This window comes from Eubalaena glacialis, chromosome 6 (genome assembly GCF_028564815.1).
Source record: "Eubalaena glacialis isolate mEubGla1 chromosome 6, mEubGla1.1.hap2.+ XY, whole genome shotgun sequence".
Classification (NCBI taxonomy): domain Eukaryota; kingdom Metazoa; phylum Chordata; class Mammalia; order Artiodactyla; family Balaenidae; genus Eubalaena; species Eubalaena glacialis.
In genome coordinates this window covers 12,320,382-12,338,221 of record NC_083721.1, presented here as the reverse complement: position 1 = coordinate 12,338,221, position 17,840 = coordinate 12,320,382, and the positions used below count along the sequence as shown (strand labels likewise).

General features: G+C 41.7%; 1 protein-coding gene across 3 annotated transcripts in view; it reads right to left on the bottom strand.

The window, feature by feature from the left end:
• EPCIP (exosomal polycystin 1 interacting protein) overlaps window positions 1-17,840 on the bottom strand; it is a 28,855-nt gene that overhangs the window by 4,715 nt on the left and 6,300 nt on the right. The window contains exons 2-3 of one of the 3 annotated variants that reach the window (XM_061192899.1): window positions 6,026-6,574; window positions 36-202 (exon numbers count right to left, since the gene is read on the bottom strand). In XM_061192899.1, coding sequence (XP_061048882.1) covers window positions 48-202; window positions 6,026-6,515 — 645 coding nt within the window. In that variant the 5' untranslated portion in view covers window positions 6,516-6,574 and the 3' untranslated portion in view covers window positions 36-47. Of the gene's footprint in view, window positions 1-35; window positions 203-3,112; window positions 6,575-17,840 lie in introns of those variants that run through there. The other 2 variants (XM_061192900.1, XM_061192898.1) reach the window with 2 other exon arrangements.

Genomic DNA, 17,840 nt, shown 5'->3' with positions numbered 1-17,840 from the left:
TTGAGCCATACCTATGACCAATTGATTAAGGAAGAAACAATTCAAGTCTAGAACACATATGGTTCCACATGATGTGCTGGCATCATCTGAAGTGGGCTCAGTAGCATTATAGCCCCAATCAGGCGTAGGCATGAGGGAAGCAGTGAAGGGAAACGTTCCCAGCAGCAGAACACCAAGCCGTTCATCTGGTTGTCTGCTTTGCCTGGAAAGAACACGGGTAGAACTACAGATCTATTCTGACTCATTGGTAGTAACTAATGGCTTGGCTGGATCACCGCTTCTCAACTGGGGTTCCTAGAGGCAATGAGCCATAATGCCCTAAGGTAACCATTTTACGTAATAAATGAACTTATCTTGTATGCATCTAGGTGTGTTCCATCTTGGGAGAATTGAGAGAATAGTCATTCAAATCATTTTCTATATGGTTTACTTCTCTCACAAAACCCAGAGGAAGAAAGGCTGGGGTGAATGTAACAGGACTTGGAAGGAATAAGACAAGGAGATGTGGGGAAGAGTTATAGGGACAGACTCAGAATAGGCACAGGTAAGAGGATGTTTGGGTCTGTGTGAATACTCCAAAGTGCCCCCACCAAAAAGGGTGCTCCCAATAATAAGGTGGATGAGATGACTCATTCTATAGATACCAGTCTACCTCTTTCCCTAGCTATTCCTGTGCTTACCCAATGGGCTCATGAACAAAGTAGCCATGGTGTCAGGGATGAAGGCTCTGTATGGATTCAACATGGACTTCTGATCTGTTTAGCATCCAACCTGTCAGCAGCAGAGACCAATCTTGATCCCCCAATATGGAACACTCCCTGGGAGGACCAGCCAGTTTCATTATACTAGACCCTTTCCATCATGAAGGGGACAGCAGTTTGTTCTCACTAGATAAAATGGATGCTTATTCTATGGAGTTGCCTTTTCCTGTTTGTGCCAGTTAATTTTATGTGTCAACTTGACTGGGCCAAGTGATGCTCAGACAGCTGATAAAACATTATTTCTGGGTGTGTCTGTGAGGGTGTCTGGTAGAGATAAGATCACCCTCACCAGTGCAGATGGGCATCATCCAATCCTTTGAGGGCCTGAATATAACCAAAAGTCAGAGAAAGAGAAATTTACTCTCTTTGCTTGAGCTGAGACATCTATCTTCTCCTGCCCCCCTTTTTTTGTCCATGCCGCACAGCATGCAGGATCTTAGTTCCCCAACCAGGAATCAAACCCGCACCCCATGCAGTGGAAGCACGGGAGTCTTAACCACTGGACCGCCAGGGAAGTCCCATTCTCCTGTCTTTTATAGCTGTTGGTTTTTCCCCAATTCAGGACCCAGTGAAGATTGCACATTATATTTAGTTGTCACGACTGGTTCGTCTCCTTCATTCTAGGACACCTCATCCCTTTTTTTAAACTTTCATGACACTGATATTTTTGCAAAGTCCAGGCCAGTGTTTTTGGTTTGCTTATTTGTTGTTTTTGCAGAATGTCCCTCAATTTGGATTTGGATTAGATGCAGGTTTAACGTTTTAGGCAAGAATACTACATAGGTAATGTGTCCTTCTCAGTGTATCACATCAGGCAGCCCATGATGCCAATTTGTCCCATTAAGTTCAGTCACTCATTTAGGGACCTTTCTCCATCATAAAGGTACCATTTGTGGTTAATAACTAATCTGCAGGATGATAATACTTTTAGACAGTATTTCATCCAATCCTTTTAGCATCCATTAATGATTCTTTTCAGAATTAATTATTATTGTGGTGTTTGCAAAATGGTGATTTTGTATTTCTATTATTCCTTCTATATATATTAGTTGCCATTCTTCTGTAAAGTAGTACTTTCCCTTCCCCATTCCCACTTCTTTCTTTTTCTCCCTCCCTCCCTCTCCTCCCCTCTCTTCCCTCCCTCCCTCCCTTCCTCCCTTCCTTCCTTCCTTTGTTTTGACAGTACTAACTCATGGAATTTTTTTCAAGTCAATATGCTAAAATCCACTCTGGTAATTGATCATATATATATATTTTTTTAAATAAATCTGTTGGTTTTTTTTTTTTAAAGTTATACAATTTTTATTTATTTATTTATTTATTTATGGCTGTGTTGGGTCTTCATTTCTGTGCGAGGGCTTTCTCTAGTTGCAGCAAGTGGGGGCCACTCTTCATCACGGTGCGCGGGCCTCTCATTATCGCGGCCTCTCTTGTTGCGGAGCACAGGCTCCAGACGCGCAGGCTCAGTAATTGTGGCTCACGGGCCTAGTTGCTCCGCGGCATGTGGGATCTTCCCAGACCAGGGCTCGAACCCGTGTCCCCTGCATTGGCAGGCAGATTCTCAACCACTGCGCCACCAGGGAAGCCCCGGTAATTGATCATATTGATGCTCAGATGGTCCCTTTGTGACCAGTGGAATTCTTTAAGCTGACTCCTATATTTTTTTATATGTCCCCATCAATTTATTGAGCTTTTCTTACTTTCTGTCACATTAAGATGTTCCAGGCTCACCCTTAAATATTTGCTGCCCTAGCGCTGTGGAATCAGTTATTTCTTCAAGGCCCTATTTTCTTTTTAAAAAATATTTATTTATTTATTTATTTATTTAGGCTGTACCAGGTCTTAGTTGCAGCCTGCGGGATCTTTTAGTTGCAGCGTGCAGACTTAGTTGCAGCATGCGGACTCTTAGTGGCGGCATGCAGGATCTAGTTCTCCGACCAGGGATCGAACCCGGGCTCCCTGTGTTGAAGTCCCGGGGTCCTATTTTCTTTGTTGTTGTTTTTTTGTTTGTTTTAATGGGGAATGGTTTTGAGGAACCAAAATGTAGGTATCAGTGTGCTTTTTGCTACAGGAGTGTCATTGCTTCTTGGCCCTCTCAGTGGATAAAGCTAAGAAATAGGTCTTTAAAATGTCTTTTAAAACACTACATATCAGGGTTTTATTTATTTTGTTGAGTGTGATGGGAAAAATGTTAACAGTGCAGACTAAACTTAAAAATGTATCATGTCTGTAGCCCTTACATTGTGACTAGTCCCCTAAATTGAGGAAAATTTCCTCCAGTATTTGAAACCTATTATTTGATTCAGCAAAGAAGTTGCTTACATCATTGACTAACAAGTGACATTCCCACATACATCTTTATTGTTTAACTTTCCTCTTACTCCTAACATAAATGAAAATATCAACGAACACTTATGCCAGAATTATACTTGCTCATCAATTGCCACCCTAGGTTGGCTTTGGATACAAGATTTTGGCAAAAATCAACTAAAGCATTCTTTGAGAGTTAATTGCGTACAGAGTTTATAATAAAGAGCATTACACATTTTATTATCATTTGTAAATTGTGTGCTGCACATCCTTTCTATCAATAAAATTTATAATAAACTTACGCACATTTATATCTACACACAGACTTTTGGGGGGAGAGCTGGTGGTTAAACTTTTACTAGCACACCACTGATCAGAGGTGACAAATGGCTAGTCCCAGACACCATGGGGACCACTGACATAGTTTGACCCACACAGTGGTATTTAAAGCAACAAACAAAAAACAGAATAATGTGCCAACATTTACAAATCACCTGGAGTTCCTAATTCCCTTGAAGGATCAGATCTGGCCCTGCTGTGTTCTCCCATGGCAGTGACACTCAGCCAGCTTGCACTGCTGTGGACCCTTCAGTTGGATGTGCGTGCTCAGCTTGCCACAATCCCCACCACTCCCTGTTGTCCTCCCAACCTTGTGATTGAGCACCAAATGCCATGTTTCCCCATGTATATGCTTATTTGTCCTCTGTCAGCACAACCTGAACTGCATTTCAGTCTAGAAACCTGGCAACCTCAGGCTTGATTTATAAGTTAATTAGCTTTCCTCCTCTATTGATTTAAGTCCCATTGACCCACAATTATTTCTTATAAGAATCACTTAAAACACATGTGAAATGGCTCTGAAACTATTAAAAGCCACCAAATGGAAGATATGCACATTAAGATGCTCATAATGTCTAACATCAGTTAATGTTATACTATATTAATAAAAATCTATTAAAATTCAATTTGTTACATTTTCAGTAACTAATGACAGTAAATATATTTATTATTAATCTTTTCACTTGTATCCTTCTTGCCATTCTTTCTCGCTCTTTTTTTCTTCTTTGTCTTTTTCCATCACTTTAATCTTACTTCTCAAATACAATGTCAGTAATTAGGTCATTACATTTTTCTATTAGAATTCATATTTTGGTCTTAGTTTTGGCCTAATTTAAACACTGACATTATAGATGCATGCTAATTAGCCCGAATGGCCAAATCCCCCACCAATTAAGCTAATGTAGACATTTCAGGTTATTTCAGTTACCCTGTGTTAAGGTTAAGAGAAAAATGTGATGAATGTGATATAAAGTCGTCAATTCCAAGACAGCCTGTCATTTCATAATAAAACTATTTCTTATTATGATATCATAAATTCAGTAATGTTTCAAATTTTTTGCACTCTGAATTTAGACATTTATACCATAATTGCCATAGATTCTTTATATTCCACTTTAATGGTTAGTTGGGTCTCTGGGAGAGAAGATTTTCTTCGTACAATGATGAGTCAGTTTAATTAATTAACTAATTAATTTTAAAATGTATTTATTTATTTTTTTTTTGGCTGTGCCACATGGCTTGCAGGATCCTACTTCCCCAACCAGGGACTGAACCCGGGCCCTCAGGTGTGAGACCGCGGCATCCTAACCTGGACCACCAGGGAATCCCCAAGCCAATTTAATTAAAAAAGAAATATGTTGTGTTAGTTCCTTGTATCAATGCACATAAAACCATTTTGTGTTAACCCCATCATACAAAGTGTCTTGACTTTCCAGTCTTAAACTTCCAAATGGACTGAGTGCTAAAAGTTCTTTCGTTAATTATCTATTAGTAATCTGGGCATATTTACCCATGGGAGTAATGTTATAAGGGACTATTACATTCCCAGGCTAGTCCCTCATGTAGTCAAACATAGTTCTACTGGTATTAATCTAAGTTCTGATTTCTGCAGCAGGAGAAGGAGGAGGAGGGGGATGAAGACAATGAGAGGAAAAATGGGGAAGTGGTACAGCGGGGCCGAAGACAGGAGGCAAGACAAGAGAAGGACATGAAGGGCTAGAAGAGGAAAACTTTCCCTGGGTTTAGGCCTTGCTCTAAGGAAAGAACCCAATGCACTTGGTTTTTGTGACTTCCAATTTTTATTTCTGTATCCCTTCCTCAGGACCCTAGTGCCCTCATTTGGTCCTAAGGTCCCACCCTATCCTCCAAGCTTCAAACCTCCTTCACTAAGCACACTCACAAGACTCCCCTTTCTCAATGTGAATATTCTTAACAAGATATTTGGAAAATACCAGTCTAAGAGAACCTAATCATTTTGTGGTGCTCACAGTCTCAAAATGCTGAAGTCTATCATTCTCTGCTTAGGGGAATTCCAACCTATCTAACAAAATGAAGCAAAAAAAAAAAAAAAATTAAGGCAATGTTTTGAAGGAAGACGCCTTTCTTGGGGGTCATCCCCTCTGCTGAGCTCCACTAAGTAGTCCCTGGGGTGCACTGGTCTCTCCATTTCTGATCTGACATTTTTCCACCTGCCCCCAGTAGCAAGGACCTAGCCTCTAGCTGGCCCTCAAGGCACGTTTCTGGACTGAATCAAGTAGGTTTTTTGGCTCTTTTTATTTTGTTTTCCCATGGATGTGCATGGGCAGAGCAGAGAGGGCCGGCAGAATGGGGGCTGGGGGTGAAGTGAAGTTGAGGATAGGAAAACCCATGACCTTGTTCACAGATTCCTTGTTGAAATGATCCATAATGTGCCAAAGGTCCCAAAGGTTGGACACAGCTACAATGTTAGTAAATGAATGTGACAACATAGCTTTTGTTGCTTAGAATTGGGAAGGTTTTAAAGTAGGAAAAGGAGGGGAAGTTGCTGGCCATGACGGCAGAGTTTGCAATACTATATGATTTTAAGGATGACTCCCTGTTGAAAAGTGCCATATCTAAGAAGGAGATATACATACAGGTTTGCCAGCCTTGGTGTAACCACATGGGCTTCTCTCTGGATTCTCTCTCCCCACCATCGTGGATGAGTAAACTCTGCTCTGGGGAGGGATGCTTGGCCTCGGTGCTAATGCGAAGCCTCTTCAGACCACAAATAGCCAGGTACTCAGTGGGGAGAATGTTGGTACTGCACAGAGAAAGCTTCAGGTCCCGGACCAGCGTGAAGTTCAACAGGAGTCCCAGTGCAGACGTGTCTGTGAACCAGATGGTCAGATGGTCATTGTAGCTGCTTTGCTCGACTGCAAGAGGCAGGACGGTTTTACAGCTGCACATCAGGTTGGCCAAACTGTAATCACAGTCGCGGATGTCCGCAGAGCAGCTGCACTTCCGAGTGGTGTTCTCCTTCGTGAAAATCAGCGTGCTGTTCTGCTGAGCTCTCGCGGAGCAGTCAAGTGCAAAGACGCCCAGTGCACCGATCACAAGGAGGCTGCACACAGAGGGTGGTGCCATTCTTGTCTCAGGGTGGGCCAGCGAGTTTCCCCTTCATGAGCCGATTCATTGGAACTCACCTGAAAGAAAATGTGCAGCTATGTTATCACAGCCTCTCATTAGAAATGTGCAGCTTCCGGAAAAGGAGCCCCCTAAATAACCCGTCTCAAACTTTCTCTCTTGCAGTTCTAGCAAAGGCAGGCAATGCTAGGAGCCCAAGTGCAGGCCATGCTCTTTTCTCAGAACCTCCTGGGAGGCCTCAGCCAATCCCATGAACTCTGCTCACCTGAGCTGTAAAACTCCCCGTGATGTCTGTTGGTAGTGAGACTAACATGCCAACAAGTAAGCAAGAGCAGATGCCGGACAGGAGACCTACCGCAGCCTGTCTGTGGGCAGGGATTTGGAGTGATTTGAGTGTGCACATCCTCCAAACTTCCCGTTGCCCGTACTGAATACCTGTCTACTCTCTAAACAGGCACATATCCGTCCCCCCGCCCCCAGTATCTGACTTCCTGGAATTCAGGAGACAAACAGTTCCTTGTCGGAATCAGCTACCCACGTGCTACCTGTTAGCACAGCATGAATACCGGTGAAACATTTAGTTAATGGTACACTTCAATTTCAAACTAGACAAACATGCTCCCCTCAATCGTATTAATCTGTTTGTAGGACCATTCATACTTTTCCTGGTCTCCTAGTCCAGTATTAGAATCTACTTTACCTGTGTTACTCGACAATGAAAAGACTAATCACACACCAGTTAATCACAATGATCCTGATTTACCTACTCCTTTCCCAGAACAAATTTTATAAATTGACTTTATTAAATAACTTACTATAGGGCTCCAAAAGGAAGCAATATATAAGCACTGTTAAATGACCTAAATAAGGTAGGAATGCATGTTTAATTTAAAGAGCAACCCTGATGTCCAATTTGGGGGAAAATGCCCTACAGTGCCTGGCATGTAATAGACGTGTGGTCTTCTTTTATGGTGTGATTGGAATAAGACTCACATTATGAAATAAGGCACCAGGTTTCAGTTTTGCAAAACTAAGGAAATTTCTCCTGAGTTAGCTGATGACTGAACAGACAGACCAAACAATACAGTTCAGTGCATCTATACATATGGTGGTAGGCATGGCAAGATACTGGGGATAAGACCTCTGAATAGGAGAGTCCAGAGCTAGTGATGGCCCCCTGCAGGAAGCGTGGTAAGGAAGGATTGATGGAAGGTCACTCCAGGGAGTTAAACATGTGTCCAAAGAGGATGGTGACAGCAGGAAAGAAGCTAGGCAGACCTGCATCCCTCAGGGAGCAAGATGAGGCTACAAGATGGCAGAGTAAATCAATGTGAAATCTAAGGTGGGGGACAGAGCTAAAAACGCTGTGGTCAGGTACACAGGCAGGCAGCACAAGTCCATTAGCAGGTTGGTGGACTGAGTGCTGGGAGATTAAAAATCAGCTCAGCCAAGTAAACTTGAATGGAAGGTAAGACGTTGGTTCACAGCAATCATAATACATTCATTCATTCAACAAATGCCCATTGGGAGTTTACTAGGTGGCAGGCACTTTGCTAGCCCAGGGGATACAGCCCAGAATAAGACAATGAGCTTATGTTCTAAGGGACTTGATTCTGCTTCCAGAGCCCAAGGTGGGTCAGGCCTGAGTGTGAGGACCAGAGGCTATGGAAGTAGGGAAGGGGAAGGAGGCAAAGGCAGGAGTCAGGTAAGGCCAAGCAGAAGAAACAAAAATGAACAAGACCTGGACCCTGCCCCAAGGGCTCATGTGCAAAAGAGGAAGACAAGGAAGGCTGAACCGAGAAAGCTCTCCTGAATGTACACACAAATATAGGATCATAGAAAAGAGGTAGGCTAAAATCCATTCGGGAGACTGGATAGTGTTTGTGTTTATTTTGAAGTTGGCACAGGGCTTTCTTCTTCTTTTTTTTTTTTAAGTATAAGTAGTGTTTTTTTTTTAATTAATTAATTTATTTGTTTGTTTGTTTATTTATTTATTTATTTATTTTTGGCTGTGTTGGGTCTTCGTTTCAGTGCGAGGGCTTCCTCTAGTTGCAGCGTGCGGGGGCCACTCTTCATCGCGGTGCGCGGGCCTCTCACTATCGCGGCCTCTCCTGTTGCGGAGCACAGGCTCCAGACGCGCAGGCTCAGTAGTTGTGGCTCACGGGCCGAGTTGCTCCGCGGCATGTGGGATCTTCCCAGGCCAGGGCTCGAACCCGTGTCCCCTGCATTGGCAGGCGGATTCTCAACCACTGCGCCACCAGGGAAGCCCATAAGTAGTGTTTTTATTCTTTCTAAAAATGGATTTTTCAAATGGTTTTTTAAATTAATTTTTATTGGAGTATAGTTGATTTACAATGTTGTGTTAGTTTCAGGTGTACAGCAAAGTGAATCAGTTATACATATACATATATCCACTCTTTTTTAGATTCTATTCTCATATAGGTCATTACAGAGTATTGAGTAGAGTTCCCTGCGCTATGCAGTAGGTTCTTATTAGTTATTTATTTTACATACAGTAGTGTGTATATGTCAATCCGAATCTCCCAATTTATCCCTCCTCCACCTTACCCCTTGGTAACTGTAAGTTTGTTTTCCACACCCGTAACTCTATTTCTGTTTTGTAAATAGGTTCATTTGTACCATTGTTTTAGATTCCACATATAAGCGATATCACATGATATTTGTCTTTCTGTGTCTGACTTACTTCACTCAGTATGACAATCTCTAGGTCCATGGCACAGGGTTTTCTTAAAGGATTTATTCATTAGTTCATTTTGTAGTAAAAGAAAGGGCTTTGAGAAACATGTAGATCCAGAATTCTCCCTGAACGAGAGGCTTGTTTTAAATTGTGTTAGAATGTGGTGGCAAGTACCCCACTTAGTAAGGAACAGTGCATAGTTTATTAAATACAGATAATTTTAGATGATCACCTGTCCCAGATTCCACAGGAGGTTTCTAGGACTTCATGTCCCAGTAACCCCGTCATCCTAGAACTAGGAATGCTGTCATCAGTATCAATGGCCTGCTCTGACCCCAGCCTTAGAGGGAAAGGGAGGGATGGGCATCTATACATCAGCTGGAACCTGGTGACAAAAGTGTCTACCTCATTCTTTTAGGTGCTGTTACCATTCAGAGGTGTGCATGGAGGAAGACAAGGGGTAAGAAGGGAAAAAGATATGGATTTCCTGGAGCTCTCCAGTGGAGCTGGAGATCCCCAAAGGGATTTGTGAGCAACTTCCTAGCAGTCAAGGCCCTGGCTGGGCCTCAGCAGCGGGGGCGCTGCCTTCTGGACATCAGGGAACTTGAAGGCCAGAACAAGGAGGCCACATGCCTGAAGCCTCATGAAGGGTTACAGAGGGGGACAAGTATCCCTGGTAACCAATTGATGGGGTTTCCACAGAGATGCTAGTTGGACATTTTTCTCCTTCAGTTTTTTTTTTTAATTTTTTATTGGAGTATAGTTGATTTACAATGTCATGTTAGTTTCAGGTATATAGCAAACTGAATCAGCTATACATATACATATATCCACTCTTTTTTTAGATTCTTTTCCCATATCGACCATTACAGAGTATTGAGTAGAGTTCCCTGTGCTATACAGTAGGTTCTTATTAGTTATCTATTTTACATATAGTAGTGTGTATATGTCAATCCCAAACTCCCAATTTATTTCCCTCCCCCCCCTTATCCCCTGGTAACCGTAAGTTTGTTTTCTATATCTGTGACTCTACTTCTGTTTTGTAAATAAGTTCATTTGTACCCTTTTTTTTAGATTCCACATATAAGCGATATCATATGATATTTGTCTTTGTCTGACTTATTCACTCAGTATGACAATCTCTAGGTCCATCCATGTTCCTGCAAATGGCATTATTTTGTTCTTTTTTATGGCTGAGTAATATTCCATTGTTTATATGTACCACATCTTCTTTATCCATTTCTCTGTTGATGGACATTTAGGTTGCTCTCATGTCTTGGCTATTGAGAATAGTGCTGCAATGAACACTGGGGTGCATGTATCTTTTCGAATTATGGTTTTCTCCAGATATATGCCTAGGAGTGGGATTGCTGGATCATACAGTAGCTCTATTTTTAGTTTTTTAAGGATCTCCTTCAGCTTTACCATGGATTTCTTTCTTTAGGTTTGTTGAATGTGGATTATGAACACCCTACTTTCAGTATGTATCTATTCATCTGTGGGCAAATTCCAGCCTGGCATAAGCAGAATGGGCACAGATACATCACATTGTCCCTGCCCCTTGACCTGCTTCTGCCCACAGTAGGGGGGGCACTGTTGGGAAAGACACTTTTTTCTCTGGGGGTTGCTCAGCTTGTAGAAGGGAAATACAAATCTATTGGTAACTGCCTTGTGTCCAGAATGGGTGAGCTTGAGAATGAAGCCAACACAGAGGAAAACAGAGACAAGAAGTAGAGAGACATTCCTAACAATCTTTTTTTCAGCACCCAGATCAAGCCACGCCTGACATTCTGCCCTGATTTTTTAAAAATATATGAGCCAAGTTTTTTCCCCTACTCAAGCCAATCTGAACTGGGATATCTATAAGAAGCAATTAAAAGTGTCTTGGTACACTGACATTTGGTAAACTATGCTTTTTTCAGTCACTTGGTAAACATTTGTTGAGCGCTTGCTTTGTGCTAGGCACTGTGCTAGAAAATAAAGCTAGTAGGAGCTTCGTCAAGGGGTTATGCCCCAGTCAAAGACACACTGGAACCAATGATCACAGAGTAATGTGATAATAATTATAATAATAACAATTTGTATGGGATATTAAGTCTGCACCTAGGACTGCCTGGGAGTGGCTAAGTTCAAAATATCTGATTAGAGAAATATTTCTTGAGTGGGAAACCTAAAAGTAAAATTACCTATGTAATTAGCATAGAGTGACCAGAATTTTTAAAATCAAAAGTAGGATAGAGAGATTGACAGGATATGAGGTTGGCAGGGGTGGCAGTGGGAAGGGGCAGTCGAGGGGTCCTGTGGGGCTGGAATCCTCTGACTTCGTCTGACAGATCATTTTCTCAGCATCCCAGCTTTTTGTGGGCTCCATCATTGAGATTTGCAGACTGTGTCCTAATATAAGCCCCCTCCACACCCCTAGGGTTGGGGCATAGGGAGGGCCAGAGGCATAGGGAGGGGCAGGGGGTGTGGGTTTTATTTGTGGTCATTCTGCTTATGCCATGCTGGAGTCTGCCCACTAATGGACAAATGCACAGTGAAACTAGGGTAAAGGTTCATTCCTCCCTTACATGCAGTCTAATGCCATTAAAGGGGGGTGGAGGTAGGGAGGGTGTGCTCCACTCCACACAGTCATTCAGCGACTCAGGCTTTATTTATTTATTTATTTATTTAGTCCAGCTTCTAGGGCCCTCAGGTCCTCCACAGTATTTTTTTTCATTTTTTTTTGGCCGCACTGCGCGGCATGCGGGATCTTAGTTTCCTGACCAGGGATTGAACCCACGCACCCTGCAGGGGAAGCGGGGAGTCTTAACCACTGGACCGGCAGGGGAGTCCCCTCCACAGTATTTTCTGCCCACATTTCATGGGTCAGAACTCAGCCACATGGCGCCACGTGACTGCAAGCAGCTTGGAAATGAAGCCCAGCACTTTGCCAGGAGAGGAGAGGAGAATGTGGGTATTGGTGGGCACTAGAAGTTTCTGACATACCTAGGTTGTGAGATACAATGAACAGCTTTATGCAACCATGACAAAAGAAGCTCAGGTGGTATCAATCCACCTAAACTTTTCAGGCAAGATGCTGAAAACAATGTATGGCCGTTAAATCTTTGATCATTGAATCACTGAACATGTTTAGAAACCGGAGCTCCTATTCAGACTCATTTGAAATATTATTTTTATATCTCAGTTGGAGAAATCCTGAGAGCAATTAATATTAGCAGCTAGCTGCATGAAAGCAAAGACTCCTGAATTGAGCAGATACAGACATCAGTTACTTCAAAACAAATTCCACACAGATTCCTTCTCAATCTAGGATTACACCCAAAATGTAGATAATGTTTATACTTGGCTCCAAAAGGAATGTTTCAAACTGGACTAGTTTTGTTTATAAGAAGGTATTACTAGTAAGGAGATATTGTGTCAGCGGGAGGATAGCCTTTGGACCATTTGCCTGAAACAGATTTGAAATGTCATGAAGAATGATGCTTTGAATTCTATAGTCTTAACACAAAAGACAAGACATACGATTGTGGGAAAATAGCGTGACACTCTCCAAATCCTTACAGCAATCAAAACTTGAGTGATTTCAAATTTTAATTCACATGTAAGTTTAATTTGAAATTAGAAGCGATTTTTTTTTAAAGTGCAAAGACAATTAAGGGAAAGACTCAATTGAAGAAACTGGAGAAGTAAGAGAAGCAGACACTGATGAGATGCTCCAGCAAGAAGCAGACAGTCTGAAATATAAATCTGAACGCAGCACGGGGAAGAAAGGGAGAAGAAATCCAGCATCTGGGCATCCCAAGAAACCCACTTTGAAGCAGGACTTGCGGAGCTAAGTGAGGATGTCTCTCCCAAATGTAATACCCAGAGTGTGTCCCTGCAAAAATCCTTGAAGATTTGGAGGTGGTGAAAATGAGTGGAATTCCTGAAAAGGAGACAATTTGGAATCTTAGGTGTATCCCACAAAGTGAGACGTGTACGCATACTCTTGGAGTGTATTTTATCAAAAGGGCGCACACTGGAGGATTACTGGACTGAATGTCAATATTATGACATAGTATGAGTGTGTTTCGTGTTTGGTAATTGCAATCGTTGTTGCTTTTGTTGTGGTCATCCATTTACAATGCTTGGTGTCAGTCTATTTATCTCTTGTAAAAATAAAATACAGTGTGTGTGTGTGAAAAAAAAATGTAAACAATGCTTGATAGGATAATGAGATTAGAGATGGTCTTTTAAATTTTTCATTGTTATGCTAATACAATACCTTTATAAAACCTAAAAATCTTGAAACAACACATTTTAAAAAAATTGTGGTAAAATACACAAAACAGAAAATTTATCATTTCAACCATTTTAAAGTGGACAGTTCAGTGATATTATGTCAACAAATTTTTAAAACTTTCAGATGGCACCTGAATAAAATATGTGTTGTCCATTGGTGATTTTAATATATCTGGTATATAACTAAAGTCACCACAAAACTTTTTCTGGGAAATTGGCAGATCATAAACATAAAAAAATTATTTTGCTTTATATTAAACCTTATTGTTTTACTGTTTCAAAATACAAATTTACTCACAAGAAAGAGTCAGTTTCATATTAGATTTGGTTTAACAAATGCTGCTCCTGCTATTCATTCTTATCACCAAAAAATAAAAAGACTTAACGATAATATGTTCCAGAAAATTAAAAGTTAAGGTCTCTTAGAAACAATACAAACGTTAACAGTAGAAGTGAAGTATACCAAATTTATATATTCAGGAGAACGTGAAACTTATACCATTGATTGTTAGAGGGTTTTAAAAGCTTTTTATTACATTTGGTAACAAAATTCTAGGCTTAGTTGTAAAATCCTGGGTTAACTATCATTTGGAAATTTAAATATACATTACAGTAAACATTTAGAAAATGTTTTTCTAAAATGTTCCATCTAGGTCAATAAACTTGTCTGTAGAAGTCTTTTATAAGGATAAAAAAAAAAGGGGCGCACACTGCCTGCTGACATGGACAGCAGTTAAGATGGCCTCGCTCACTGCTGGAGTCTAATGGGTTGCTCAAGGAACATCGCATGTACTCTGGGAACAAACAACTGGGCAACTAACTATAAGGTGACGTGCATGGTGAGTGCTTATTAAAGCCACAGACCAAGTGTTGGGCAGGAGGAAATGGGAAAGACTCCCAGAGATGGTGCTGTGTGGACTGAGAAGAGAGGGGATGGGGTGAGGAAAGCTGAGGTGCTGCATATAGAGGAGTTGCTTGAGCAAAATCTCAGACTAGAGTACTTGGCGTGTCTTGGGGCCATGAGGCCGGGACTGTGCCAGCCAAGCTAAGGGGTTTGATCTCCAAATGCTTCTGATCTTCACCCCCACCAATATAACCCCTCCCCAGTAGATATAATTTTTAATTTATAAAGGTATTAGAAATACCATAATTATACTATCTACATTGTAAACAATACACGAAGAGTAGAATTTTAAATACTTGAGACGAAAAATAAAAATGGAAGTTTGAGTATTGTCAGCTCTACCCCACTGGCTCGTGTACTCCCTTTGATGTACACACCCCCTTTGGAGGCCCCTGCAAGAGTCAAAAGTGAGGCGCTGAAGGTTTGTAAGCAGGGGAGACCCGTGTAGATCTGTGCTTAAGGAAGTTCATGGAGGTGCCAGGTGGAGATTGAATTAGAGGGGCAGAGACCAGAAAACAGTGAGTTCTAAGTGAGAAAACGCTTTTCTTTTGTATTTTCTTTGAAGGTTTATCTCTCTCCATTTGCTGACTCCTTCTAACTCCAGGCTCTCCAGATAAATTTATTTCACTATCTGGAATCCTTGAGGGGGTAGAGGGCACAAGAGAGTGGGATTGAGGAGGTGGGAATGAGGTCGAGGCTCCTGCCCTGCTGTCCCCTTGCTGTGCCTTCCTCTTAGTTCCTTGGTCATCCCCTCATGCACTCTTTTCAGATGCCTGGTGCTGAAACCCCACTCATACAGGGGTCTAATATCACTTGGTTAAGCCTTAATACAGACTTAAGTAAACACATTCTTGCCCAAGGGGATTGCGCTTTAAGCCTTATCCCTACCTTGCCCCTTGTTAGAGGGATAGCGAGGGTTAAATAGAAATACAGGAGAAGTGTGGGGTGAAACTCCTTTCTAGGACCCAGAACTGTGTGGCCACCTGTTCTCAGGCCCAGTTCCCACTCGTTTGTGGCTGTGCAATCACCCTTCCCATGGAGGCCAGGGAGGAAATGTTGGCTACTCTGTGTCTGTGGGTGAGAAGCTCGCAGAGATGCTGGATGAAGGCTTTAGGTGGAGGACCTTGAGAATGATTTTTTGAAAAAAAGAGATTTTTAGCATTTTCCTTTTCCTTGGCTCTGCTCCACAAGTGCACTGCAGGAGACAGTTTAGAGAGAAGCACTACCTAAGATGGTATTGGAAAGAGGAATAATGTTCTTATTGCTTAATATTTCAAAGCTTATAATGTTGAAAGCTAATTTGGGTTTCTCCCCCATGTTTTCTTACTAGGATAAGTGTTGTCTTTTCTTTCTTCTTCACATTCCACAACGGCACACTCCCGTCCCTGGTACGAGCCACTGAATTTTCACACACCCTTCCAAGTGATTCTGAAGTCACCGCCTTGTAAAGTCTCTGTTGACAAAAATCACTTCCCCTTCATCGAAGTTCACATGGTTCATCGTGAGAGGCAGGAAACGGGGTTCGCTGTGATTCTGATGGGGTCAATTTCTCATTTGATTTATACAGTAAGACCTACACACTTTGCTATCATCTGATAGATTTCCTCATCTAGAAAAAGAGGAAATACAAGTTCGTGTCTCCATAAGTTGGAATTTAGGCCAAATTAGCTTCAAGCATGCAATTCGGGTCTTCAGGGGACACAATTTAAAGCATTTTTGTGATTGTTAAACTCACTGAATATTTTTGGGCCAAAGAGCTTTTCTGAGTCATTTTTCTCAATATGGCATGGGAATGATAATACCTACCACACAAGGTTATAATAAGAGTAAAGCAAGGTGCATGTCATAATATATAGTCTATTAGTGCTGTTCATAAGTACTATTACTACTACTCATAAGCAACTATAATACACAGAGTACTATAGTACTATTCATAAACTATGGTATTTTGTAATGTCAGAATTATAGTGATAATAGGAATATATATAATTTGGGATATTAGGACATCCCAAAAGCCACCTTCCCCAAAATCTAAAGTACTGGTTAATTTTTTTTTTTTTTTAAAGATATTCGCCATGTATTTCTTCTTTAGGTCTTTTTTTAAAATTTATTTTTATATTTATTCTTGGCTGTGTTGGGTCTTCGTTTCTGTGCGAGGGCTTTCTCCAGTTGCGGCGAGCGGGGGCCACTCTTCATCGTGGTGCGCGGGCCTCTCACTATCGCGGCCTCTCTTGTTGCGGAGCACAGGCTCCAGACGCGCAGGCTCAGTAGTTGTGACTCACGGGCCTAGTTGCTCCGCGGCATGTGGGATCTTCCCAGACCAGGGCTCGAACCCGTGTCCCCTGCATTGGCAGGCAGACTCTCAACCACTGTGCCACCAGGGAAGCCCTAGTATTGGTTAATTGAATGCACTGCTTGCATTGAAAATTGAAACAGAGAACAAGCTCAGCATAAAACAAAAAGATCTTTCTGTATCATTTTTTCTTGAACCTAATTTACAGATGTCTTCCTGTAAATTCTGGGGAATGCGAGGCCTTGAAATTATGAGTGAGCAAGTCTGGTAAATGGAAATAACTGTCCAATTCCCATTTCTACTAATTTAAATGTGTGTAAAATGTTTACAGAGACAGCAAGAGTATGGGAAATGATCAAAACACTTTCTTTCTGATCTTCTCCTGTGCTTGCTGGATATTGTGGTGGGCTGAATAACGGCCCCTAAAGGTGTCCATATCCTTATCCTTAGAACCTATGAATATTACCTTACAAAGCAAGGAGGATTTTACATACGTGATTAAGTTAAAGATCTTGAGATGGGGAAATTATCCTGGATTATCTGGGTAGGCCCAACGTAATCACGAAGGTCCTTCTAAGAGGTATGCAGGAAGAGAGAGAGAAGAAAAATTGACAACAGAAGCAGAGATTGGAGTGATGCGGCCATAAGCCAAGGAATGCCAGCAGCCTCTAGAAGCTGGAAGAGGCAAGAAATGGATTCTCCCTTGGAGTCTCCAGAAGGATTAGCCCTGCCAATACCTTGAATTTAGCCCAGTCAGACTGATTTTGGACTTCTGACCTCCAGAAATGTGAAAGAATAAATTTGTGTTGTTTTAAGCCACTAAGTTTGTGGGAATTTGTTAGAATGGTGATAGGAAAGGAATACAGAAATTATGGGGAAACAAAACCACCCAATCAAACCACTTTTGGATCAAACACACTAGCTCGTCTTTATTCACAGCCCTGCAGTATTCACTAGTTGTGTCATGTGTCTTATTACTCTCACTAGACTGGATCATAAGCTCTTAGGGTAACAATGTCCTAAACTCCTTTCCATTCTTCTGTAGTACCAAGCTCAGAGCTGTCATATAGTAGCCACCCTGTATTGGACCCAGCCCAGTCTGAACAGATGCATCTGGACACGTCTCACGAGTTCAGGGGATGACCG